This window comes from Hyperoodon ampullatus (assembly GCF_949752795.1).
Source record: "Hyperoodon ampullatus genome assembly, chromosome: 18".
In the NCBI taxonomy this organism is placed as follows: Eukaryota; Metazoa; Chordata; class Mammalia; order Artiodactyla; family Ziphiidae; genus Hyperoodon; species Hyperoodon ampullatus.
Window position 1 is genome coordinate 38519358 of NC_136931.1, and position 26404 is coordinate 38545761.

The 26404-nt window shown below is 57.4% G+C and overlaps 2 protein-coding genes across 2 annotated transcripts; one reads left to right on the top strand and one right to left on the bottom strand.

The window, feature by feature from the left end:
- Positions 1-711: 711 nt before the first annotated feature.
- On the top strand, positions 712-14188 carry LOC307066098 (dynein regulatory complex subunit 4; the record flags this gene model as incomplete). Its single annotated transcript, XM_079723184.1, has 10 exons — positions 712-792; positions 2787-2984; positions 4044-4250; positions 5778-5832; positions 6451-6656; positions 7146-7313; positions 7588-7674; positions 9508-9717; positions 11290-11355; positions 14039-14188. The coding sequence occupies exons 1-10, from the start codon at positions 778-780 to the stop codon at positions 14186-14188; spliced, it is 1362 nt and encodes a 453-aa protein (XP_079579310.1). The 5' UTR covers positions 712-777.
- Positions 14189-14611: 423 nt separating this feature from the next.
- On the bottom strand, positions 14612-17125 carry LOC307066158 (5-hydroxyisourate hydrolase-like; the record flags this gene model as incomplete). Its single annotated transcript, XM_079723256.1, has 4 exons — positions 14612-14701; positions 15156-15291; positions 16557-16696; positions 17066-17125. The coding sequence occupies 4 exons, from the start codon at positions 17123-17125 to the stop codon at positions 14612-14614; spliced, it is 426 nt and encodes a 141-aa protein (XP_079579382.1).
- Positions 17126-26404: the final 9279 nt, after the last annotated feature.

Below are 26404 nucleotides of genomic sequence, written 5' to 3' on the forward strand. Positions count from 1 at the left end.
CACGTAGATGCGCGTACACACAAGCATGGGCCACAGAAACTTGGGAGAAGTAAAGGCAGAAGGATAAGGAAATTCGCCATCTGCTGAGCGGCCCTCGGGAAGAGAGTGAGGGTGGAAGGTCTCGTCTGGCACGTCGTTGAAGTTGTTAAAAGCGGCCTCGCCCCATTGACAGAGCCCGCAGTGAGCACCACAGTCTGCTCCGGCTCCCTCCACCAGGGTTCTCTGAGGTTTTGTGTCTTGAAGGAAGGAACCCTCATCTTGCCAGCTTTGATTGTTGCTGTGAGGCACTTCTTCCTACACTCACTGAACAGCTGATTGCAGGTTTCTTTATGGTGCTTGCCAAGCATTATAGCCAGTGGGATAACATTTGACAGTGTGGTACTGGGGAATCTTCCTTTTTGAGGCCGAGGAGGTCTCTGCTATATACTAAGGAACAAGTTTCCCTCCTTTCATTTCTGAGGGAAAACAATATTCTCTGCTGAGAAGGCAGATTTCTCCTTGCTGCTCCAAGGGTATCGACAGAATGTGTCTGTGGTTAACGGTGGGGAACCTTAGGGCAGAGTGATGTGGTCTGGGTGGAAGCAGGAGACAGCGGGCAGTCAGTTGGACGTTCCAGAACAGGAATTCCTCTCCCAAGCGGCCCCAGGAGGGAATCAGCCAGCCAGAAGGTGAACTCTAACCCAACCATCTATTCTTCAACCAAAGGCGCCCAAAAAGAAAGAGAAGAAAGGGAAAGCCAAAGGTACCCCGATTGTTGATGGTCTTGCTCCGGAGGACATGAGCAAGGAACAGGTGAGCAGGCTGACCTGAGCCGCGGACCAGCGCTGGGTCGGGGTGTGGGATGGGTTTGCTACTCCGGGCTTCTCCTAGGAGCCTCTTTCAGACCGCTGCCCCCGCTTCCGCGTGCACCTCCCCTCAGCCTGGCTCCTGCTGCCCTGCCCACGCGAGGATACGCCCCTCCCACGCCTGCACGCCCAAGCACAGCACGTGTTGTAAAACAACGCGGTACAGGCACATGGGTGAACTTTTTTATAGGGTAGTAGGAGTTTGGAAGGAAATGTCTTTCTGATATAAAAGCTGTTTTAAGTTTTCTGGGTTTTCTTTCATTCTTGTCTTTTGTAGGCACCAGATGTTTACAGAGCTGTTATCATAGTACATACACCTAGAGCATTCTCATTTGTTTCATTTACCATTAAACACTGTGAATTATTTTTGGCCACTTGTTCATTTTGATGAACTTAAGGGCTAGAGAACATGGTTATATAATTACAATTTCAATTACAAGGCTCCTGAGACCTGTAACGTGTGCAAACTGTGGGAGCAAGTGTGGTCTGGGAGCGTCTGACATGCACTCCTGTGAGCCTTAATGACCCTTACTTACTTTTGGTGGTTTTAAGATAAGGAAATGAAAGGTGACTGAAACAGGCATAAGACCTGAAGCTGGAGAGCTGGGCCGAGGCCCTTGAACAGCAGTGGAGAGGCTTTGTGTCACAGGCAGGGAGCCTGTCGGCAGTGTCCGCAGAGGGTGGTGGGTCAGGTTGCACTTTGGAAAGGTCCCCAGGCTGCCGCGTGAACGGCTTACCCACCACGCTGCCCCAGCCGTTAGGCTGTTTCTTGGCTCCCCATTTCCTCCTGTCCGGTGGGGACAGAACTGTGACATGGCAGTGGCCAGTCTTGCAGAGCAGAGCCTTGCTGTCCGGTGTTCCAGGCGTGGACACCTGGGAAGCTTCCAGGGCCCAGGCAGGAGTGAGAGACTCAGGGCAGCTGCGGCCAGTTCGCTGCATATTAACCTGTGGGCCCTGGGCTCCAGAGCTGTCTGTTTGCTGAGGTTTGAAGAGAAGCTTGAAATCTAGATATTTATAAGAAATCTAGATATCGAGTGATGGAACGTCCAGCGTGAGCCAGTCAGAGTTGGGAGAAGTCTGGCTTAGATCCTTTGTCTGATTGACACAGTAGACCCCACTGTAGACCTCCCTCCTGGGGAGCCCAGCCCCGCCCCGGCCTGGTGGCCCTGTTTGTTTTTCTTTTTTTTTCCTTTAACCTATTTGCAGATTTGCATTTGGCTCTGGACCAAACCATCTTGACTGTTTCGGGTCTACTGGTTTTGTATATTTTTTGCTTAACCTATATCTTTAAAGGTGAAAGGTTTTTTTACATTTTGCATTGTTTTGTGAACATATTTACATCATTCTCATATCTTTGTGTTGTTGGGCCATATAACCCTCTAGCTGATATACTCTAATTTCTCAACCATTCTCCTATTTATTTATTTATTTATTGGCCGCGCTGTGTGGCTAGCGGGATCTTAGTTCCCCGACCGGGGATTGAACCCGGGCCCCAGCAGTGAGAGCGCGGAGTCCTCATCACGGGACCGCCAGGGAGTTCCCAACCATCCTCCTACTGAAAAGCATCTTAGATCATTTCCTTTTTAATTCTTTTGCTGTTGTAATAATGGTGTAGCTAATATCTTTAAGAGGAAAGCTCCTGTGTTCTTTTGAGAAATTTCTTTAGTGTAAATCCCCAGGAAGGAATAAAAGCATATAATCATTTTATGACTCTTGGCCAAATACAAGAGATTTCTGCTGTTTGCTGCACGTTCCCTGTCCCCGAGCCTTCCCAGCTCCCTGCTTTAACGTCTCACTTTTAGCTCTGACTTACTCTGAGGTGAGAGCAGCCCCTCCCTGTTCCTTCCTGGCCTTTCTCCGTCCACCCTCCCCTGGCGGCAGGTGGCCCGCCCCGCCCCACGCCCAGCTGGGCCGCCTCACGGGCCCTGTTCTGCCCACCAGGTGGAGGAGCACATTGGCCGCATCCGGGAGGAGCTGGACCGCGAGCGGGCCGAGCGCAACTTCTTCCAGCTGGAGCGGGACAAGATCCACACTTTCTGGGAGATCACGCGGAGGCAGCTGGAGGAGAAGAAGGCTGAGCTGAGGAACAAAGACCGGGAGATGGAGGAGGCTGCGGAGAGGCACCAGGTGGAGATCAAGGTGAGTGGGGCAGGCCTGTCACCACAGGAGCTGCCATGTGGGCAGAGGAGCCGGACTGGGGGCCAGGGGCATTGTCTCGCCTTGCTTCTGGGAGTCACAGCCCTTTGTGTCCTTGACGTGGGGAACCTGAGGGTATTTTTTATGTGTGTGCAGGTGGGCATGTGTGTGTAGGTGAGCCTCTGTGTGCAGGTGGCATGTGTATACAGGTGGGCAGGTGTGTGCACGTGAGCCTGTGCAGGTGAGCAGGTGTGTGCAGGCAAGCATGTGTGTGCAGATGAGCATGTGTGTGCAGGTGTGCATGTGTGTACAGGTGAGCAGGTGTGTGCAGGTGGGCATGTATGTGTAGGTGGGCAGGTGTGTGCAGGTGAGCATGTGTGCAGGTGTGCATGTGTGTACAGGTGAGCCTGTGCAGGTGAGCAGGTGTGTGCAGGTGGGCATGTGTGTGCAGGTGTGCATGTGTGTACAGGTGAGCCTGTGCAGGTGAGCATGTGTGTGCAGGTGGGCATGTGTGTGCAGGTGAGCCTCTGTGTGCAGGTGGGCACGTGTATGCAGGTGGGCAGGTGTGTGCAGGTGAGCCTGTGCAGGTGGGCATGTGTGTGCAGGTGAGCCTCTGTGTGCAGGTGGGCACGTGTATGTAGGTGGGCAGGTGTGTGAAGGTGAGCCTGTGCAGGTGGGCATGTGTGTGCAGGTGGGCAGGTGTGTACAGGTGAGCCTGTGCAGGTGAGGTATGTGCAGGTGGGCATGTGTGTGCAGGTGAGCATGTGCGTGCAGGTGAGCCTGTGCAGGTGAGGTGTGTGCAGGTGGGCATGTGTGTGCAGGTGGGCAGGTGTGTACAGGTGAGCCTGTGCAGGTGAGGTGTGTGCAGGTGGGCATGTGTGTGCAGGTGGGCAGGTGTGTACAGGTGAGCCTGTGCAGGTGAGGTGTGTGCAGGTGGGCATGTGTGTGCAGGTGAGCATGTGCGTGCAGGTGAGCCTGTGCAGGTGAGGTGTGTGCAGGTGGGCATGTGCACGCAGGTGAGTGGGCAGAGCAGGTGAGCGGCGGTACTCCCCCCGCCCACAGGTCTATAAGCAGAAGGTGAGGCACTTGCTGTACGAGCATCAGAACAGCTTGATGGAGATGAAGGCGGAGGGCACCGTGGTCATGAAGCTGGCGCAGGAGGAGCACCGCGCGCAGGAGAGCGCCCTGTGCAGGAAGACGCGGGCGCTGCAGGTGGAGCTGAAGGAACAGGAGCTGGCTGGTGAGCTGGTGGAGAAGAAGCTGAGGCTGGTAGGTGCCAGCGTGCCATGAGCACCTCGGGATGCACTCCAACTGGGAATTCGTATTTCTGTATATTAACTCCTGCATTTTGGCAGTGAAATATTAAACAACAGCAGCAGCAGCATCATGCAGCCAAACAAGCCCTGTTTGGGGTCCAGGCACAGAATTCTGTCTCAGGCTTGAGCAACAGGTTGGCTTCCCAAGAGGGAAAGCCAGCTCAGGGTCCCTCTCCGCATACTGCTGACCCCTGACCCCAGAGACGTGCGTGCGGCCCCTGAAGTGACCAGCCCTCCAGCCCTTTGGCAGCCACAGCAGTTTGTCCTGTGAGCTGTGCTCTCAAGTGCCTCGCTGACCTTTGAGACTCTTTGGTCCTTTCTGAGGGAGGCAGCGGGGTTCCAGTTGGAGGTTGGAATTCCTTCTTAAGCGCCGGGCCCTGTTCTGATCTCTGGGGACACAAAGGATGGGGCTGACAAAATGCCTGCCCCCACACGGCTGATGGTCTAGAATGGAGAGGCTGCCCCTGAGACAGAAGACAAAATAAACTGTCAAACCTGTGTCGCAGGTCTGCGGGCATTAGTGCTACAGGAAGGTCCTGGGAACAAGGGTGGTTGCATTTTTCTACGCATTCTGGGAATTCATTGAGAAGGTGATACCTGGGCAAGGGCCGGGGGAAGGCAGGGCTGGGGGAGACCAGGCCTTGAGAAGGGCTGGGGATGGACCAGTGCCACGACCCCCAGGAGTGAGGAATGAGGGGTCTGGGGGACAGGACTGAGTCGGGGACCTCTGGAGGGTGTGGGCAAAGGGAGGATGTGTCCAACTTTGGTTTTCAAAGGTTGTTCCTGGCTGTGGGTTGAAAGACTTTGTCAGTGCACTTGCCTCTGTGTATGTCTGGAGGCAGCTCAGCCTCAACTGAATCTAGAAATAAATCAGTAACACTGCAGACTTTGCCGTGAAGCTTGAGGGTGCTGAAGTCTTGGACGCTTGAGGGCGGTCTGGCCTTTCTGACAGAAGCACAGAGTGGGCTGCCTTCCAACAGGCACAGCGGTGCGGGCTCTCTGCTTACGCGAGGCCTTGGGCGTGGAGTAGGTACACGGTAGCACTGCTCTGGAGTCTAATTTAAACTTTTTATTCAGAATTTATAACTGTCTATTAAAATAATTTGTAACAGTATTCTAAGCCAAAGCAGGTTAGCCGACAGCAGGGAGCCGGCAGCTCTGTGTGGGTCTGGCCCCTGCTGTCCAGTCTCTGGGTAGGGCGGGAAGGGCTGGGCACGGCCAGGGGCCGGGATGTCTGTCAGCATTCTCTGCAGCTCCGAGGTGACCTGCGCTGAGGGACGTCCATTATCAAATGTGGAATTTACCAAACCTTGTTATTCCGGGTTGGGTCCATGAGCTCGGAGGTGAGGGGCCCAGCAGAAGCAGCACAGGTTTACTGAGCCGGGCTTTCCTTGCCAGTGAGGCGAGGGGCCGGGCTGAGGGGCCGGCGTCTGTCCCGTCCCCTCTGACCTCCAGTGACTGGCCACTTCCCCCTCTGCAGAAACACGCCGAGGAGATCACCAAGATACACAAGGACTTTGAGCGGCAGGTGCGAGGTCAGCATCTCCTGCGCTCCGTGTAAGACGGCCCCAGAGCCCCTCCTGTCAGGAAGGGACTGTCCAACAGCTCTTGCTAACCGGGCACATAAACCAGTTAAAACAGCTCAGACGTGCAAAGCGAGGCTGGTGGACTATTCAGGATCCCAGAACACCCTATTCCATGAGAGGTGGGAGGCTGTGAGGACGGTCCACACCCTCAGGCACGAAGCGGCACCTAGAAGCAGGCAGTAGTCATTCAGCCTCGTGGGCAGCGCCCAGGTCTCCCGGCCTGCGGAGGCTCCAACCTCAGAAGTCTGTTTGGTTTACTAATAGAGCCCGTAGTCTGGCTGGCTGGCCGTGGTTAGAGCCCACTCGGACTGGGTGACGTTCAGCTGTTGGGATCCCTGAGGCAGGGATCGATTAGCAATGCCTGCGACGGGCAAGGAGGGCCGGCTGGTGTGTGTGCTGGTGCCGCAGAGCAGGGGAAAGTCCCCACCCCGTCCTGCCGTCCGCAGAGCTTGTTGGTGAGGCCTTCGTCCTGGTGGGTGTTCTCGGCCCTGGGCACAGCTGCCATCCCTTCTCGTGGCTACAGGGCCAGCATTCTGCTCAGCTGCTCTGTGTGCTGCTACCTTTCAGAAATCGAGGCCAAGTACGATAAGAAGGTCAGGATGCTCAGGGAAGAGCTTGACCTGCGCAGGAAGACAGAGATCCACGAGGTGGAGGAGAGGAAGAACAGCCAGATCAGTGTGCTTGTGCAGCGCCACGAGAAGGCCTTCACGGACATCAGGAACTATTACAACGGAATCACCCGCAACAACCTGGCTCTCATCAACTCCCTCAAGGTGCGGCCGGGGTGCCCAGCCCCCTTGGGCCGACCCCCTTGCTTGTAGAAACATTTGACCCTGCCCTTCACCTGCCCTTGATCGAAGCTCACAAGTTGTGTTGCCCGCTACAGCCGTGGCTGCGGTCCGGCTGTTGCCCTGACCCTCATGTGGCAGGGAAGTGATACACCTGTGTGCACTGGGATATGTCGAAGGTCAGGTGGAACCACAGGGGTGTCATCGTCACCCAAGTGCTGGCAGCCGTGGAGGATGTCCTCTGGGGGTCATGAGCAAAGTGTAACCTCTCAATTTGCACAGAGGCTGAAGTACTAGAAAATTCAGAATAAGTTAAAACTGTGAAAAAATACTGTGTGTTTACACATAAAACAGATGTAGGTCCTCACCATGCCGGCAGGACCATTGTCTGCGGGCAGGGGGGCTCGCGGCCCTCGTCCTGCAGGCCACAGCCCCTGGTCCTGCCTGCCGATTCCCCGCCCCTCGTGCCCACAGGAGCAGGTGGAGGACGCGCGGAAGAAGGAGAAGCACCTGGAGAAGGAGATGATGGAGGTGTCCGCGCAGAACAGGTGCCTGGCAGACCCCCTGCAGAAGGCTCGGGACGAGATAAGCAAGATGCAGAAGCAGCTTGGGGGCTACGAGAGGGACAAGCAGATCCTGCTGGTGGGTTTCTGCCCGATTCCTGGCCCTCCCTGGCACCTCCTCCTGGGCGTGGAAGGGCAGGGAGGCGTCTCCTGAGGACCAGAGCGGAGCCTGGCCCTCGGGGCAGGAAGGGCAGGGGCGCTGAGCCCCTCCTTCCTGGGCCTGGTGGCCCTGGGGCACGTGAGGCTGGCACCTGTTCTGGGAGATGGGTGGCTCAACCCTCAGGTCTGGGAGCTGTATCGTGTGGGTGCCTGAGTCGGGAGGGCTTTCTCCCCCACCCCCATTTTCTCTCCAGCGCACGAAAGCCCGTCTGAAAGTCGCCGAGGAGGAGCTGAAGAGCCTGCAGTGGGAGCACGAGGTTCTGGAGCAGCGCTTCACGCAGGCGAGCTCCCGGGACACCTGGGTTCTGGGCCGCGCGCCCAGCTCCGGCCGCTGGAGGTCCCATGGCCCTCCTCGTGCCGCGCGGCTCTCGGTGGGCGGCCGGCCCGGGTCTCAGAGGGTGGTCCCTGGTGGGGAGTGGGTGGTGCCCATGGCTGTCCCCTGGGGCTCTCCTCTGAAGCGTGGAGGTGGCCTGGCCCCTTGAAGGAAGGGCTTTTTTCATCTGTGTGTGTGTTTCTAAGTCCCAAACCTTCATGTGTGCGTTGTAAGGAAGCCTGTGGGTGCAAACATGAGGGCCTTGGGGCCGTGCGCTGGTCCTCACAAGTGGTCAGAGCTTCCTGACTCTCCTCCCAGACTCTTTTGTGTCCCGGCGTAGGGACACTGCTTCCCAGAAGTGAGGGTGTCTGGAGTGCCCGTGTTCTCATCTCAGCCTGTGTGCCGTCTCTCCGATCGGGTCACACTTGAAATCTCTGTTTCAGTCCCTTGCTGTTACAAGCATCCTTTTAAGTTGTCTTTGTGCAACTGTGTATCCCTTTCAGGGAAGTCGATTCCTAGCAAGGGAAGAAAGGGAAGTCGATTCCTAGCAGGGGAAATGCTGGGCGAGAAGGTTCACGTTCAGGGTGCAGATAGTCTGCCGGGAGGGATGTTCAGAGTTGTGACCCCACCCACAGTGCCCAAGGGGCCGCTTCCGCCGGCACCAGGTCTTCACTGATGTGATTGGGTGGCAGGTGTCTCACTGCACGTGCTTTTCTGCAGAGTTGGCCCTCCCTGCCTGCAGGTCCCGGGGTCTGGCCCCGGGCCTGGCCGAGGGCAGAGCCGCCCCCTCTGTGTGAGCCGTTAGCACAGCTACCGCCGCAGATTGTGACAGTGGAAAGGACATCCCGTAAGCGGTCAGAGCTAGAGTCACCGTCAAGAAGCCTCCGAGGGTCCCGGAGGCTGAGGGCAGCTGAGGGGAGGGTCCGTAGGCAACCAGGGAGATGCGGCTCCCCGCTGCAAGGTGGCGTGAGTGGGGAGGGGACTCTACCACCTTCTCTTCCGTCTGCATGTCGTCTGCGGCAGGGGAGGCAGGCAGCGCCCCTAAGAAACCAGACTCGTCACGTTTTAAAGAGCAGAGGGACGGGGACTGGATTGAAGCACATCTTGAGAATACGATCCTGTAGTTAGAAAGACACGGTGCTACAGGGTTTCAGCACAGCCCTCTCCTCTTCCTAGCAGTGATGTGTGTTTCTACAGCAGTGCAGAACATTCTGGAAGGAGTCCCAGCAAATACTCAGATGGTGGCCTCTGGGAAGTGGGGTTGAGGAGTGTTTACTTTTTCCTTTTTACACCCCGACTCAGTCTTGATTGTTTAATGGTGCACGGTTAAAAGTTAAAGGAGATGAAAAGGTCACTGTCCTTGGTGGACAGGCGGGTGGCTCCAGTGCTCGCTCTAGACCTGTGTTCCAGGGTCTGGGGCTGGCAGAGGGAGTGGACCTCCAAGGGGCCCCCACCCCAACACTGCTGAGTCTGAGGCCCTGGACCTCATGGGGATGATCATGTCCTGAGCCTGCTGCCCAGACCCAGGGCAGGGCTGGCCCCAGCCCCTCTGGGGGTCTGTGCAGCTCGTACTAGGGTCCCCGTGGCTTCCTGAGACACCTTCCCAGAGATGTTTCCTCCTGCTGCCCATAGTGTGGACAGCCGCACACCTCTAGTTCGGTCACAGAGTGGGGCTCAGGCAGTGTAGACGATGCAGACCCACCTGCCCGTGGCCGGGCGCTGGTGAAGGTGCTGTGCCGTGGCCCAGGGGCAGAGCTGGGAGGGGCTTCTTGCCAGTGAGAAGACTGGGCCCATCCCGCAGGTGCAGCAGGAGCGGGACGGGCTGTACCAGAAGTTCACCGCAGCCATCCTGGAGGTGCAGCAGAAGGTGGGCCTCAAGAACCTCGTCTTGGAGCGCAAGGTACAGGCACTGGCCACCGCGGTGGAGAAGAAGGAGATGCAGTTCAACGAGGTGCTGGCAGCCTCCAACCTGGACCCTGCGGCCCTGACCCTCGTGTCCCGCAAGCTGGAGGTCGGTCCCGGGGGTGCCCGGGGAGGGGCTTCTGGCGGCCTGGGCTCGGGTTGGGGCTCCTGTCTTGTGCTCCAGCCTCCGTCCCTCAGTGGAGAGTCTCAGTTCACCTCGGGGAGGGGCTGTTGTGGTTTCCTGGCCCGAGTGCCCAGGCCTGTGTGTGCCGTCGGGCTCCCCAGGTTCCCGGGCTCTGCCCTGGTGTCTCTGAGGTCTTCCCCAGCCCCTCCTTAGCCTCCCGGCACCTTCGAGCCCGAGTCCACTGCCCACTCCAGCTTAGCCTCTCAGCCAAGGCCACGGCCGCCGTCTGCCTGGGACACTGAGATGTGCTGGTTGAGGCCGTGGCAGGGGGAATGCAGGGCCGTGGGTGGCCTTTGTGATGGCTGCTGGGAAGGCTTCCCAGAGGGAGTCACATCTGAGCAGAGGCTGGAGCGTCTGTTCACTCGTGGGTCTGCAGTTGTGTGTGGCTTTCCTCTGGGCTGGGACTGTCCCAGGCATGGGGCACAGCAGTAAAAAGACAGACGAGGCCTCGGTGCCCACAAGCCAGCAGGGAGAGCTGAGGACTCAGGACGGCAGTTGCCACTGCTGCTGGCTCAGCAGGCAGAAGCCCTGATGCCCCTGGCGGTGACCTTACCTGGAACTGGCCTTGTCCCTCTGCTCCCTGACCTGGGTGGGACGTGCCACAGAAGAAAACGGGTGAGGACAGACAAGGGGACTTTGGTGCTGCTAGGGTAGCGTGGCCTGGCTCTGGGATCCTGGGCAGTTGGGTGACCTGTAGCCGCCAGGCCTGAGGTGGCCCCAGGTATGGTTTCCTTGGGGGTCTAGGAGATGGACACAGACCACAGCTGGCCTCCATGACTCCACGGAAGGTCCTTCCATGCTGGAGGGCCCTGTCTGTCCCTGCTCTTCATTCATACAGAAGCAGATCTTCTGGGTTCCAGGCCTCAGATGGCAACAGGAGGGCAGGAGAGGGTGGGCAGGGCTGACAGAGGATGACTCGTCACCAGTGGAGGAGGGGGCTGGGGTCCGAGGTGATGTCGTGCCCACGGTTCTGGCTGAGACCAGGTGTTTGCTCAGAGGGAAGCGATGGCCCTGGCTCAGTGGGTGGCAGTGCCTGGAGGACCCAAGTTACCCAGGCTCGGCTCTCGGGGCTGGGGTAGTGCAGCCTCATGGTGGGGCCTTGTCTGGGCTGGCATCACCATGGTCCTGAGTCTGGGGGCTCGTCTCTGTTCTTGTCCCTTTTGTGTGTGAATCACAGAGGGGAGGAGGGCTTTCCTGCTCTCCTCTTGGGAAGGACAGCCGGTCTTGCAGCTGGGCCAGCGACCCAGTGCTGCCAGCGACCAGGGTGAGGGGATAAAAACTCGGCCCATCCATGGCAGTCACCGTGGCTGCGCCTGGGGGCCAGGGCAGGGCAGGTGGGGGATCGAGGGGGTTTTCCCTGGGATGGCGTTGGCAGCCGGGGTGGCCCTTCTCACCATCTGGGCAGTTTCCTTATGGAGATGCAGATCTGTCTCCCTTGGAGGCCTTTCCACACCAGCCGCTCCCCGTGTGGACGTCCTGACACCTTCCTCTCCTCAGGACTTTCTGGAATCGAAGAACAGCACCATCAAGGACCTGCAGTACGAGCTGGCCCGGGTCTGCAAGGTGCGAGGAGACCCCCACCCCTCCCCCATGTTCTGCCAGGTGCCCGGGGCTCCACACCCCTCCCTCAGGCCCCTTCCTCACCCAGAACCCCACCTGATCTTTACCTTTGGGTGCTGACACAGTCTGAGGCCGTCTGCGCCTGCCCAGGGTCACTTGACCTGCAGGTGGCCTGGAGTACATCCGCATGGCTCCAACGCTGTCCTGGTGTCCCTGATGGGGCCTGGCCAGTGCATGTGTGGCGTCCTGTCCAGCAGGCTGTCCCTGTGTCCCTGTCCAGCCCTTGCTCTGGTGCTACGGCGCTAGCCTGGCCTCTGGGGCGGTTTGGGGTGGGCGGGGGCCTCTGCACCCTCAGAGTAACCTCCACGTCTTCCAAGCACGTCTTCCAAGGCCTTTATGAGTCTGGCAGAAGCCACACACAGAGGCCTCCTGCAGCTGGGGAGTGCAGTGCCCTGACCCTGGTGCCGTCTGTGCCCTGCACCCAGCGTCCCCAGCTCCGTGGCTGAGCCCGCGGCTCTGTCAGTGCTTGGCCTGTGGGGACACAGACACAGTGCTGCCTGCAGACGTGCTTCCTGAGAGCGAGCACCCCGCGAGCATGACTCAGATGTGAGCCCTGGGCTGTGGAGCCCCAGGATGAAGGCAGTGCCCATCACGGGTACTGGGCTCCGTGGTGACCAAATGCCCTGGGCCTTCCCTGTCCATAGGGCCCTCCCCAGGTGCTCTGGGAACCCCTGACACTTATATGCATTCTTGGGGGAATTTCCATAACCCACATCTGATTGTGGGGAGGGCTGAACCCCAGAGATGGGTGAGGGCCAGCGCCCAGCCCCTGAGTTGTCCTGGAGCCCGGCCCTGGCTCACCCTTTACTCTCAGCTCCCAGCACCTTGTCTTGGCGATGCTGAGGGCAAGGAGCCCCTTTGAGCTTTTGCTCTGCGTCAGGCCAGGCTCTAAGCATTTAACACGCGTCAGCTCTTCAAACGCTTACAACCGTCTGGTGAAATGTGCCCTTTTAAAAACATCTGCTTTTAAAGGATGGGGGAACGGAAACCCTGTCTGAGTTGGCCCTGCCAGTGCTGTTGCCCAGATCTTGGCATTTCTGGGATGGGGGAAGGGAATAGATGCCAGTAGACAAGGCAGGGAGGGTCATCCCTGAGAAGGCAGGGATGCTGAGCCTGAGTGAGAAATGCTTGCAGGGAACCAAGAACTCAAACCACAGTCCTGCTCTGAGCGCACGCCCTCTTCAGTCTCCCCAGCCATGAAACGGGGACGGTGGGGGCATCTTCCATTGTGGGTTACCCGGGGTCCCACACATGAAGTGGTTGGGTAGTGCCCAATAAAAGTCCTCAGACTCGGGCCAGAGTTGTTCTCAACAGAAGGAAAGCCTCTGGTTGTCTTCTACCTGAGCCAGGAGGTGTCTGTGCATGGCCATCACCACCTGCTCATCTGGACCACTCTTCTGGGGAGGTGGAAACTCAGCTACATAAGATCCCTGGGCAAGTCACTTGGCTTAAAAGGGTGGCCCCTTCCATGGGGCCTTTGATTGGTTTGGTCTTGAGGACTCCAAACACTGGGGTTTGTCCTGCTTATAATAATCATAATCATACCCCTGGTGCATTATGTTTTCCCAAAAGCTTTAAATGCATGTTCGCAGCCACTAACCACCAAGCAGATGGTCTCCTTAAGACTGGAATATTGAAAAAGATGTGGGGAATGACGGACTTAAAAAATGTGAACCCGAAGTCTTGACCTGTGAATCCCAGAGATTCAGGAAAACAAAAACAAAAACCCAAACAGAATCAGCAAAAGCTCAGATAATACAGGTGGTAGCTGTGAGCGGCACTAATGCCTTAAAATTTTGATCATACCTCTCAGGCTAAGAGTTTGATCAAAAGGGGGGACTGTTAAAAAGAAACAACAGGCCCTAAACGGAGTCACTTATGTGAACCCTACCAAGACTTAATACCTAATCTAATTGAAGTTTTAGCCTCTCCCTATAGTGGAAATTTAAACCCATCAGCAGTGGGAGGTGATCTGCCTAAGACCCCCTGCCTCCCCTAAGGGAAGGTGCCCACCCTTTTAACCTCCTTGTCCCACCCTCCTGTGCCCATAAAAGCCTCCATTTTTTTTTTAATTTTTTACATTTATTTTGCTTATTTGATTTGGCTGTGTTGGGTCTTCATTGCTGGGCGAGGGCTTTCTCTAGTTGCAGTGATTGGGGCCTACTCTTCATTGTGGTGGTTTCTCTTTGTTGCGGAGCGTGGGCTCTCGGCACGCAGGCGTCAGTAGTTGTGGCATGAGGGCTCAGTACTTGTGACTCGTGGGCTCTAGAGCGTACGCTCAGTAGCTGTGGCGCACGGGCCCAGTTGCTCCACAACATGTGGGATCCTCCCGGACCAGGGCTTGACCCCGTGTCCCCTGCCCTGGCAGGCAGATTCCCATCCAATGCGCAACCAGGGAAGCCCAAAAGCCTCCATTTTATACAGCTCCTCGGAGCACCCTTCCGCTTACTAGATGGGATGCTGCCATGAGTAACGCCAATTAGATTCTCAAATTTAAATAAGTGTGTGAGGGTCTGGGTCTGGTGTAGTGAGCACCTGGTAAAGGCTAGCTCTCCACGGGGCTGGGTGTGCCTGAGCGAGGGTCAGCCCCGGCTGCCCCTCCCCTGAGGCCTCTGTGTCCCCACAGGCCCACAATGACTTGCTGCGTACCTATGAGGCGAAGCTCCTGGCCTTTGGGGTCCCCCTGGACAACGTGGGCTTCAAGCCCCTGGAGACGGCCGTGATCGGGCAGACGCTGGGCCAGGGCCCCGCAGGACTTGTGAGCACCCCAACGTAGCCCCTGCCCGGACGACACCCCCCTCACGCACCGAGGACAGCAGGTATTTGTTCTGAAGACATGCGTCGTCAGCAAGTGAAGGTTTCACAAGTGCTGCCTGTCCTGTTGCGTGGCTGTGTGGAGAGGCCCCCAGGGCCCACGGTGCCGTCCGGCCCCTTCCCCAAGCCCACCAGCTCTGTGCACACACCCGCCCCCATCCCACCTGGGGCTGGACAGCTCCAGCCGAGTGTGCCTAGTGACCACAGCCGCCTCGCAGATGCCAACAGCTTTATTGAAGACCTGCCACTGGGAAATTGGGGCCAGAACGTCCCCGGGAAGTGTGACCCTGGTGCCCGCGAGCAACAAGCCTGCCCTGCTGGTTGGGGGTGGCTCAGCCTGCCGTGGTGATGGGTCCGGGCTCATAGGCCGGCTGCCGGTCAGCTGCTAGCTCCCTCGGTACGTGGTATAAGACCACGGGCTCAGCAGCAGCAGCACGTGCAACTTGTGGGTCTCATTTGTGATGGTGAAAACGACCTGCGGGCAGAGGGGACACCGGGAGAGCCAGGGGCCAGCACGTAGTGCACTCAGCCTGGCCCCAGTGCTGCCGTGGACTCAGCAGCCCAGACGGCTGGCCTGGGGCTGCAGTTGGGGTCAGGAGCCCCAGGGCCAGCTGGGGGGGCGGTGGGTGTGGCTGGGTCCTCTCCAGAGAAAGCACTCGATCTGAGGGGCCCTGGGTCTGCAGGTTCCCAAGGTGTCCCGCCCGAACAGGTCAACTGAAGGGGGACAGTGAGCTGGATGGGGCTCGGGTGAGCCTCTGTCTGCAGGGGCTGAGTCAGCCTGACCCCGGAGCAGGGCAGGGACAGGTGTGATGTGGTCAATTCCGGCACCCCTTTCATCTGGGAGCCCAAAGCAGGTGCGAGGTGGTGGAGGCGCAGGGCCAGCCTGCCGGTCACAGTGAGTCGTGGGCCTCCACCCATCTGGCCCTCACCTCCACGTATGGGTAGAAGCTCTCCTGGCCCCGCTTCTGCCAGTAGCCCTCAGTGTCGAAGGCCAGCTTGTAGGTGCCCGCCTTCATCTGGCCTGGCAGTAGGAGCCCAGGGCAGTGGCCGTCAGGGTCTGTGTAGCTGGGGAGAGGAAGCGGGGGCACTGCAGAGGGGGCTGAGGGGCCCCCGGCCTGGGGCCCCCGGGGCTGCATGCCCACCGGCCTCCGATGTCCCCGCAGCCTGACTGGGACTCGGGTGAGCAGGCCTGGGTGGCTGTGGAGCAGGACAGCCTCCAGGACCTGGGGCTCTGGGGCAGCCCAGGGACACTGCGCACTGTTTAAGAAATCACAGAGAAGCAGAAGGCAGAAAATTCCCACAATCTACCCCATGAGCAATCATCGCTTTATATCTGGCATGTATACTTTTCAGATTTTCTCTATGCATAAATATGCTCATTTACAAACTTTAAAAATGGGTTGTACTAGTCACACTGTTTTATAACGTGTACTTTTTGTTTAATATACTGCGTGTGGCTTTCTGGTTCAGTAACTGTACCCAAATCGCTGTCCGCGTGGTGGCCTGTTTGCAGCTTCACCAGTGGAGGCTCTGAGGGCCTCTGCTCGCTAGGCGCCCCCGTTACCTACAGCCGTGCTCGCAAGCGTCTGTGCTGTGATCAGAAAGCGTGGCATTTACCAGCGCAGTTTAGGGGGTGTGGTTGGGAGTGGGTCTGTACGGCCCCCCGCCCTGGACTCTGTGTGTTCCTCCAAGCTCAGACGGGACCCGGACCCCCGGCTTTTCTGAAGGGCTCCATACCCTCAGGCCTGGAACCTTTGGGGTCCAGCCTACCAGCCCACACCAGCGGGAGGGTCGGGGGAAGCTGCTCACAGGCTGACCCATGACACCTGCCGGTCTGGGCTGGGCGTCCCCCGGCAGAGCCTGGGCCTGGGGCAGGGGTAGTGCTGCCAGGCAGCGGACACCTCCTGCTGCCCCAGCCGTCCCCCCTCGCCCCCCAGTCTAGGAAAGGGGTGCCTGTGGTGTCTGCACACAGGTGTAGTGAGAATGGAGAGAACGTCCAGTGCTCGCCTGCTGCCCTGCACAGGCCACCCATCCGGCAGTGACAACCAGGCCTTTCAGGTCCCACCTCAGGCCTCGGCCGGCCCAGCCTGCAGGAAGAGACAGACCCCTCTTCCCCCTGCAGCGGGCACTTGGGCTGGGAGCTGTCCCAGCACGTTCTGTGGCCCTGACCAGGCCTACACAGCCTGTTGAAAGAGCGGCCCTGAGAGTCTGCAGGGGACCGTCCGGCTGTGGTGAGCCCTGGTCCCTGCCCTCCAGGCATGCACCCCTTGCCCTGGTGTGGGGCAGGGAGGTGGTCTGGACTCGAATCCTGCCCCAGACCGCCCTCCTACCTTTTCCTCAGCTCGGTCCACTGATGGCCATGGTCCTCGAGCCTGGACAGATGGAGGCAGAGGACCTCGGCCGGAAGCCCTGAGGCAGTGTCCAGTACGTGTGTGGTCAGCGGGCTGCTGCCCGGCTCCATGCCTCTGCCCTGGGCCACAAGAGGGGCAGGGAAGCTGCCTTGTGTCCACACCTGCCGGTATGAGGCAGCGGAGTTGGTGTAAACAGCCCCGGGGGACAAAGTCCCAAACTGCCCCTGCGCCCTGGGTGGTGGAGTTGCCGAGAAGCCCGAGCAGGCTGCGGTGACACACTGCCATGCAGGTCGCTGACCTGTCCCCCTCCTCCCCCAGCAGCCCCCTCCCCCCAGCACTGAAGGGGTCTCCACACCCAGGGGCCTCTCCCTCAGTCAGTGCCGGCTGTGGGTGGCCACACGGGGTTCTTCTCCCGGCACCCAGCTCTGTCCCCTTAGCCCCAGGTGAAGGAGAGTTCAGGGGTTCCGAGTCCGGGCCTGTCCCCCTACCTCCGGGGAGCCCAGGTGTCGCTGGAGTGTCTGCAGCCGCAGGGCGACCCCGGAGCTCATGCCAGGCCGGCCTGGGGGCTGGCGAGATGGCGACACCACGCCGCCACCCCCAGAACCTCCCCAGGCCCCGGGGCCACGTGTCTGACCAAACTCGGGGCGGAGCCACAGGGAGGGGTGAGGCTGGTCTGATTCGCAGCGGCTTCACCTCGGTGCCCACCTGGAGGGGCCCAGGGGGCTTCATGGGGGCGGTCGGGAGGGGTGGGCGATCACGGTGCACAGACCTGCGGGGCCGTGGAGGCTCCTCCCGGCCCGGAAGTGGAGCGGCCCTGGGGGGCGGGAGGGGGTCCGAGGGGCAGGGCTCGGGGATGTTGGGGTGGAGTGCTGGGCGGGACCGGACGGGAAGGGGCACGGGGAGGGGGTGGGGCTCTGGCGGGGCGAGTATGTCCAGCCAAGGTCCACTTCGTCAGCTGGGCGGCGCAGGGCGAGCCTGACGACCCCCGGAGTCCCTGAACCGGTGTAGCTTGTTTTCTTCCCTGGGAAGGTTGGGATTTGATGGAAGCCCCGACAGGCCACGTGGTGGTGCCTCAGGCGGGACCGATGGCTCGTGTGGTTGCACTGCCCGCCCCTCCTCCTACCCGCTCTGGCCCTCGACCCCCAAGGAGCAGGGGCCCTGCACACTGACAGGGTAGTGTCTGGGCTATTCAGAAATGAGGAAACGAGACAAGGCTGAGCCGACGGGCACGAGTCCATCATTGTTTCGCAGTAGTCTGTGATGTACACACGGAACAGACTGTATCTAATGTATAAATAAAGATAAGGGCATTCTGTGTTTAAAATCTGGGTGACGTTGCCTGGCGGGTTGGATTGCTCTGGATGTGGAGTCATTTTTCTTGTCGCTAAAGAGGCTTTTCTAATTATTTGGATAGTGAGTGTGGCCAATTTGTACGTTAAGGATCAGACCCCTCTGAGGTGGGGAAGGGGACCTTTCTAGCGACACTTGGGTGTTGGTTACAGTGCTTTGCAGGCAATCAGGAAATGTCTGTCTGAGAGTTAAATGCATGTGACATTTGGCAGGGCTCACGTTTTTAGGAGGTGGCCCCAAAGAGACACACAGCTGTTTTGGTAAACGCCCATGGGGACGGGACCAGAAACAACCAGACTGTCCTCACAGGGGACAGTTAAATACATGAACTCTGCCACACACAGCAACTGTGCAGCCCAGTGAAAAGAGTGATGCGCATTTGTGTGTAAGGTGGATGGTCTCGGGGCGGGAGGCGTGTATAGCTTTGTGGTTTTTAAATCCACAGTAGCTTTCAGCCCGTTACAAGGGCAAGCTCACTTATCACCATCACAAGCTCAGGGTGCAGCTATTAGAATCCCCTTTTTACAGAGGAGGAAACTGAGGCACAGAGGGGCCATGTACTGGAATATTTTCTAGTGTGGTACACAAAACACTGATGATACCAGGTCCACCTCTGGGACAAGCAGTGTCGACAAGCGTTAATTATTTTCATTCTGTAACCTTTCTTTGTACAGTTAAAGTCTCAAATGTCGTAAGCAATCTGACAAAAACAACAATCAAACCTTTTGTGGAGGGTGCCCTTTCACCCCCTCCGTCCTTCTCTGCCCCGAGAGAAAACCTAGTTCTGGGAGAGTGCGGGGCAGGGCGTTGTCACAGCTCCTTCTGGGGCCTCGCTAGGGCCCCCTCCGCAGCCTGCAGGCTTCACCTGGAACCTTCCCTGTGCCTCTGGGAGGGCAGTGGGTTGATTAAGAGTAGGCATGGGGGTCCAGCCTAATAGGCCCAGTGCCAGCCATGCCGTGCTCGCCGCGTGACCCCCGAGCTGTGACCCTGCTGCCTTACACATTCCAGCCAGGAGTGGCCACACACCACACTCAGGGGAGCAAAGTGCGCGTCTACCTGCTGGGCCTCTTGTAAAAAGAGACCAGACACAGGCCTTGAGCTCCTCCCTCCTCCCCACTCCTTTCTGACAAGGTGAGTGTGATGCTGGAGTTGCAGCGTTCCACACCCCCCGCCCCGCCCCCTCCCCGGCACCAGGAGGACAGACAAAGGCCCTAAGGAAGACACACGCTGAGGAGGAAAGAAGCTGCATCCCTGGTGCTGCCACTGGGCTGCCTGGCAGGTGGGTGGGACCTTTCGTGTCTGGATTGTGTTACGTGCAGTGATTTTAAACCACTCGCGTTGATTTTTCCAGGTGGGTAGCCCAAAGCGGTTCTGCTTCAGGGAGTTGAGATCACGCAGGTAAAACATATAACTACACACAGGGTGCTCAGTACCTTGGAACTGACCGTTCTTCCCAGGTGGCTGAGACGCTGAGCAGCGACGAGGGTCGCCCGTCCTCCTGTCCCAGTGAGAAGGCAGCTGGTCGGGCTGCCGTCTGGGTCCGTGCTGGCGCTGGGAGGTCCCCGCCCTACCCTGAGCCCCTGGAGAGGCCCACGTGGGACCAGCCTCTGGGGCTCCCCTGAGGCACTGCAGCTGCGCTATGACACCAAGGGTGCCCGAGCCCCTGCCCCTACTCCACGCCCCAGCCCGGGAGTCCTTCCAGGCCGCTGTGGTGGGAATTTGTGGTCAGAACTCAACGGAAGGGACATGAGGGCAGCTGGGACCTTCCTGCACTGAGGAAATATTGAACATCGCCAGGTACACTGAGGTGACACAGGTGACAAGGGGAAGGCCATTTCACATGGTGCTATGAGCTGAGAAGGCCACACGATGGGCAGTGCCAGAGGGTGACAGGCGCTGGAGGTCAGGGGGCCTGCCGGCAGGCTGAGGAAGGCGAAGCCAGGGGTGGGGGTCACAGGAGGGGCGCATTTGGCCCCTGGTAGCATTTCAGCTCCCCAAGGACCTGGGTTATTGTCTGTTTCGTCAAGGCTGTTCCTATGCCTGGATAGGACCTGGCCAGAGGTAGGTGCTCCATCAATATCCCTTGAATGAATTGACAGGAGGAGTGTGCAGATGTGCACAGAGGGTCAGTGAGTGTGCAGATACGCAAGGGCAGAGACGTCAGGCTGCAGAGCGGGAGTTAAGTAGATGAAGAAGGCAGAGATGAAAGAAGAGAGCGTGGGAGAGAGAGAGGCACGGTTTCCAGGCCCTGCTTCCCAGCCCGCATCGGGCTCCCCTGCACCCCAAGCCTGTCTGCACTCTGTTTCTTTACGGGAAGCTCCCTCTGGCCTTCACTCACCCATGTGTCCTGCGCTGCACGTCTCCGGAGCAGCTCCGAGTCTGTTCCCACCACACCGCCTGTGCCCGAAGCCTCCTTAGTCTTAAGCCGGGGCATCAGAGAGCTCTGGCCGGAGGTGAGGCCCCTTCCCTGCCCTGGGATAACAGCACCTTGTCTGTGTTGGGGACTCTGCTTTCTGCACCTGTGTGCCCATTCGGGTCACTGCCTGGTCCAGGATTGGCTGCCCTTGCCCTGGGACAGGGAGCATTTGTGGGTCAGTGCATCCCAGGGGGTTCTAATGTTCCGCCAGGCTGAGGACCCCTGGCCTGCATCATGACACTGCTGCTCAGCAGTGACACATGGGCCACCGTAGAACATAGTTCACGACACATCCGCTGGCCTCAGCTGGACTTCGAGGTTGGGCCGAGGATGGGAGGGGTGGTGCTGCTGGTGCCTGTGATGCGGCTGCGGTCACAAGACTTCACCTTGGGGGTTGCCGGCACACAGGTACGTGGTGGTCAGCGCGGGGACCAGAGGTGCCGCCAGAGAGCAGATGCACCAAACGTGGGGGGCCTTCCCTCCACTAAGTGACTGGCTTCCGGGGCGCTGTCTTGGCAGGCACACCTCAGGGCTCAGCTTGGTCCACCACTCAGCAGAGAAGCAGACTTGGATAAATTCAGACCACCCCCTTCCAAAACTGACCCAGGAGGAGACTTCTCCTGGATTGAGACCTGATCAACATATTCCTAGTCCCAGCACTAAACTGGGGGGTCCTGGGACCCCTTCAGTTATGTGGTCAACACTTACGGGGTCAGGATGCCAGGAACGTTTTCCGGTTTCACCAGGGGATGTGGTCTAATTTTGTGTCAGGCAGAGCCACTTCGTTTTGCCAGTTAGAGGAGGGGTCTTGGGGGTACAGTTCTGATTTCCTCCAGGGATCCCTCAGGGCTCACTGTGCCCGGGGCTCACCGTCAGCCTGTGTGCGCCAGCAGGACCCCGCCTGCAGCAGCCACCTCTTCTGACTGGTTGGTCTGTGTGCCAGTTGGTCTGGGGTCTGTTCTCATGGGTTGAGTGTCTGCTCTGAGTGGCTGGTGTCTTCTTCTTTATTTAATCGATATATTTTTTTATTGACATATAGTTGATTTACGATGTTGTGTTAACTTCTGCGCAGCAAAGTGATTCAATTATACATATGTATACATTCTTTTTTAAAAATAATCTTTTCCATTATGCTTTACCATAGGATATTGAATGTAGTTCTCTGTGCTGTACAGTAGGACCACGTTGTTTATCCGTTCTGTATATAAAAGCTTACATTTGCTCACCCCAACCTCCCACTCCATCCCTCCCCCAGCCCCCAGCCCCTTGGCAAACACCAGTCTGTTCTCTATGTCTGTGAGTCTGTTTCTGTTTCATAGATAGGTTCATTTGTGTCATGTATAGATTCCACATATAAATGATTCCATGCAGTATTTGTGTTTCTCTGTATGACTTACTTCACTTAGTATGATCATCTCCAGGTCCATCCATGTTGCCGCAGATGACCTTATTTCATTCTTTTTTATGGCTGAGTAATATTCCATTGTATATATGTACCACATCTTCTTTATCCCTTCATCTGTTGGTGAACATTTAGGTTGCTTCCATGTGTTGGCTATTGTGTGTAGTGCTGCTATGAACATAGGGGTGCATGTATCTTTTTGAATTATAGTTTTGTCTGGACATATGCCCAGGAGTGGGATTGCTGGACCATGTGGTAGTTCTATTTTAGCTTTCTGAGGAACCTCCATACTGTTCTCCATAGGGGCTGCACCAATTTACATTCCCACCAACAGTGTAGGAGGGTTCCCTTCTCTCCACACCCTCTCCAGCATTTATTATTTGTAGAGTTTTTAAGGACGGCCATTCTGACTGGTGTGAGGTGGTACCTCATTGCAATTTTGATATGCATTTCTCTAATAATTAGCAATGTTGAGCATCTTTTCATGTATTCTTCTTCTTCCTTTTCTTTTTTAAAAATATTTATTTATTTATTTGGCCACACGCGGGATCCTTGTTGCCATGTGTGGGATCTTTGTTGCAGCGTGCAGGATCTTAGGTTATGGTATGCAAGATCTAGTTCCCTGACCAGGGATCAAACCCCGACCCCATGCATTGGGAGCTCAGAGTCTTAACCATTGGACCACCAGGGAAGTGCCCTGTATGTCTTCTTTGGAGGAATGTCTGTTTAGGTCTTCTGCCCATTTTTTGATTGGGTTATTTGTTTTGTTTTTTTGTTGCTGAGTTGTATGAGCTGTTGGTATATTTTGGAAGTTCAGCCCTTGTAGGTAGCATCGTTTGCAAATATTTTCTCCCATTGTGTAGGTTGTCTTTTCGTTTTGTTTATGGTTTCCTTTGCTGTGCAAAAGCTTGTGAGTTTGATTAGGTCCTATTTGGGTTTTTTGTATGTGTGTTTCTTTTGCCTTGGGAGACTGACCTAAGAAAACATTGGTACGATTTATGTCAGAGAATGTTTTGCCTACGTTCTCTTCTAGGAGTTTTATGGTGTCGTGTCTTATGTTTATGTCTTTACCGCTGGTGCCTGTTCTGATTGGGTGGTGTCTGTGCCTCACCAGCTGGGACAAATGTAGATTTGATTGCATCACTGGGTGGCCCCCCTCCTGACCCCTGACCTGTCACTCCAGCCCAGCAGTGGGCACACCGATGGTTCCCCTGTGCTGGTTGATGGTGAACGTGTTGTGATGCGGCCCTGAAGGGCTTTGCCTGAGGGTGTAGGCAGTGGCCACGTTGTTCGTATCCTTATCGCCATCTGCAGAGGTTCCTGTGGGGACAAAGGGGAGAAGAGTTGATGGTGTCAACAGCTAACAAGCAGCACGACCAAACAAATTAATATAAAATCTAAAATTAAGGACTTCCCTGGTGGTGCAGTACTTAAGAATCCGCCTGCCAGCGCAGGGGACACGGGTTCAAGCCCTGGTCCGGGAAGATCCCACACGCCACGGAGCAACTAAGCCCGTGTGCCACAACTACTGAGCCTGTGCTCTACAGCCCACAAGCCACAACTACTGAGCCCGCGGGCCACAACTACTGAAGCTTGCGCGCCTAGAGCCCACGCACCGCAACAAAGAGTGGCCCCCGCTCGCTGCAGCTAGGGAAAGGCCGCGCACAGCAACAAAGACCCAGGGCAGCCAAAAATAAATAAATAAATAGTAAATAAATGTATTTAAAAAAACTCTAAAATTAAATGTCTTCGCTTTTTAGTCTCCTCACTATGCAGATAACAAAACTGCATCAGGTGATGTAAGTGCCAGCTCAAATACTTCACCAAAGTCTTATAATTATTTCCAAATGATTTGTTTACTTTCTCAGAAATCTTCACGTCATCCTTTGATGTGACTGTCACTATAGGAACGCTGTGCACCATTAACTTCAGGGGCTGAGAAACTGTTAGGTGGCTGAGGGGAGGGCGGTCTTCCATACCCCATCTTTCCATCTGTCCCACTGCTCTCGGGTCCCTTCTGTCCTCCCTTTTCCCCTGCCGTTGTCAGGGGAGTTCTGTCTGGACCCTGGCCACGCTGCGGGATCTGGGGCCGAGCACACAAACCAGAGGGAGAGAAGTGGTGAGGCTGGGCCGAGGGGTTGGGGGCAGTGTGTCCCGGTTGATAGAACCAAGCCTCTGGTGTCTGGTCCACGGAGAGGACCCGAAATGGCTTTGCGTCTCAGGAGGGCGATCCAAACACAGCCTGTGCTGCCTGGTGAGTGGCGTGGAGGCCCAGGAGGAAGCATTAGTGGCAGGCGAGGTCGTAGGCGAGGAGGAGACAGAGCACATCCTCTCACAGCTCCCTTTGCTACGAAATGCCTGGTACCGCCCGTGAACCTCAGTGTCCATCCCCAGGTGTCGGTCGGAAACGATGGGTATACGGACACGGCAGCGCTGCCCATGGTGCCTCGTGAGACCAACAGAAGCTTCCGGACAAGCAGCTGCTGGGGCGCCGCCGAGGCTGTGAGCAGGCTGGCGCCTGGGGAGGGAGAGCCGGAGGGAGTCCTGCTGGCCCCGGAATCAGGAGCAGTCAGTCAGTCACGTTGCTGCTTTCAGGGGCACGAATTGGGGGCATGAAGGGAATGGGGCCAGAGCAGCCGCGGGGGAGGGTCTGTGAGCAGGAGGGACACGGCAGGGGTGCGGCCGCCAGTGGGCGACCCCGGACAGTGGGCGACCCTGGACAACAGCAGCCCCACGATCCCCGAAGGGCCCCCGTGCTTTGTGGCCCCTGTCGACCCATCTCTGTGAGATTCTGCCTGTGGCCCCCCAAGCCCCCCAGCCCTATTGCTGTGGAGCAGGGTCTCTGCTGCTTGAAACCACAAAAACCTTTGCAGTCCTGGAGCTGCCCCTGCTCATGTCAGGGGGAACCTTCAGGGCAGTAAGGGTTTCTTTGATATTCGTACTTTAGTTTCCCAGAGTCTTCACATTTTCCCTGATTTTGCTGCCCTGTGTCCCTGAAACCCTCTGTTGTCTCACGGGGTGGGCTTTCTCCGTCACAGACCCCTCAAAGGCCTCCCGCCGGGTGAACGTGGGCTTGTCACTCGGCTGCACAGTCTCCACGGGGCCCCTTGTCCCACTCTTGCTGTCCCCAAGCTGGGTCTAGAGAAGGCCCGTCCCAGCGAGAACCCACTTTCTGGCTTTATCTCTCGTCCCAAGGACCGGGGAGTCTTCCAGCCTCGGAAGGAGCCCTCAGGGTGTCCTGCTTCAGTGCTCATGGCAGAGAGTTCATGTCCTCACAGGAGGCACTTCAGCTGGGCACACGCGTCCCTGCAGCTGCACGTGACCCGTGACCGTGCTCCCAGGGACGGACCACGAGGGCTGATGGGTGAGCTCCTGCACCACTTGCCTGAAGGCACTTTGCCCCCTAACCCCTTCCTTCTCCCCACTCGGGGGTGGAGTGTGAGCCTGGCCACGAACTCGCTTTGACTGTGGGTGAGGGCGTCCTGGAGTGCGAGCAGGGAGGGGGACCTGGGTCCCCAGTGAGGCTACCCAGTGAAGTGAGGCTTCGTCTGGGCCTCGGTTGGGCTCGGAGGGTATGGCCGAGGGTCTGCTGGACAGGACACCACATGTAGAGGGCCCTCAGCCTCATATTGATGACAGCAGTGACTGTGCTAAGAACTTCCTGTACCAACCCAACAGCAGGGGAAGTGGAGGCTCCAGGGCTTCACGGTAACTAAGTGCAGAGCAGGGACTTGACCGAGCTGAGCTGGTGGCTTGGATCCTGCACGCTTAACACTGGAGTGACAGGACCTGCTTGTTCGCTCTGCTCAGCTCTTCTTGCCACCTTCTCCTCCACCCCACACCCTTATTTTTGCTGCAAGAGTCATGCCTCTCTCTTTATTTTGTATCTTTGCAGCTAATATTTGCAGTAGAAAATGTCTACTCCACCATCAGAAGCCGGCATCTCATGGAATCCTCAGCCTCTTCCACGACCGTATGGCTGGTTCCTGACACCCAGCTCTGCCCACCTCCACCTCTGCAACCCTCACGTGTGGTACCTGCAATATAACAGGTGCTCAAAAAATGTTTCATGAATAACTTCAGGACTCAGTGGTTGTCTGACATATTTAGAAAAGGAGTGGCCGCCCCTATTGCCGGCACCCCTGAAACCCCGCAGGAGACACAACCTAGTGTGGTCCCTTCTCTCGCCCGGGGGAGCGTCACACCAGCCGCCCTGTCTCCCTGCCTGTAACAAACTCACCGTAAGGAGGCTCGCTGGCCTCTGGGCCAGTGATGCTGTGAAAACCCGGCCTTGCACTCGTGAGATTTGGTGTGAAGACAACACAGAAACAGAACCAGCAAAGAAGGGTCCTGGTCAGGAGTCAGTCCCTCTCCACAGTGACCCTGTGAGACCCAAGCACTCTCTCTGTTAAGCCTGCTCCGACTGTTTGGGAAGGGGCCCTTGTGACTCCCCGGGCAGCAGGTGGGAGGGATAACCCAGTCTCTCTTCTGCCTCCTGAGACCAAGGTGGGCATCGGGGAAACAGCCACACCTCCGACGGGGGTCCAGAGAGGGTGTACCGAAAGGACAGGGCCTAGCCGTCCAGTGAGGCCAGGTCTTGTCCTCACCGCACTGACCTGCTGGAGGGTCTTGGGTTTCCTGTCATCCAGCACTCCCTCC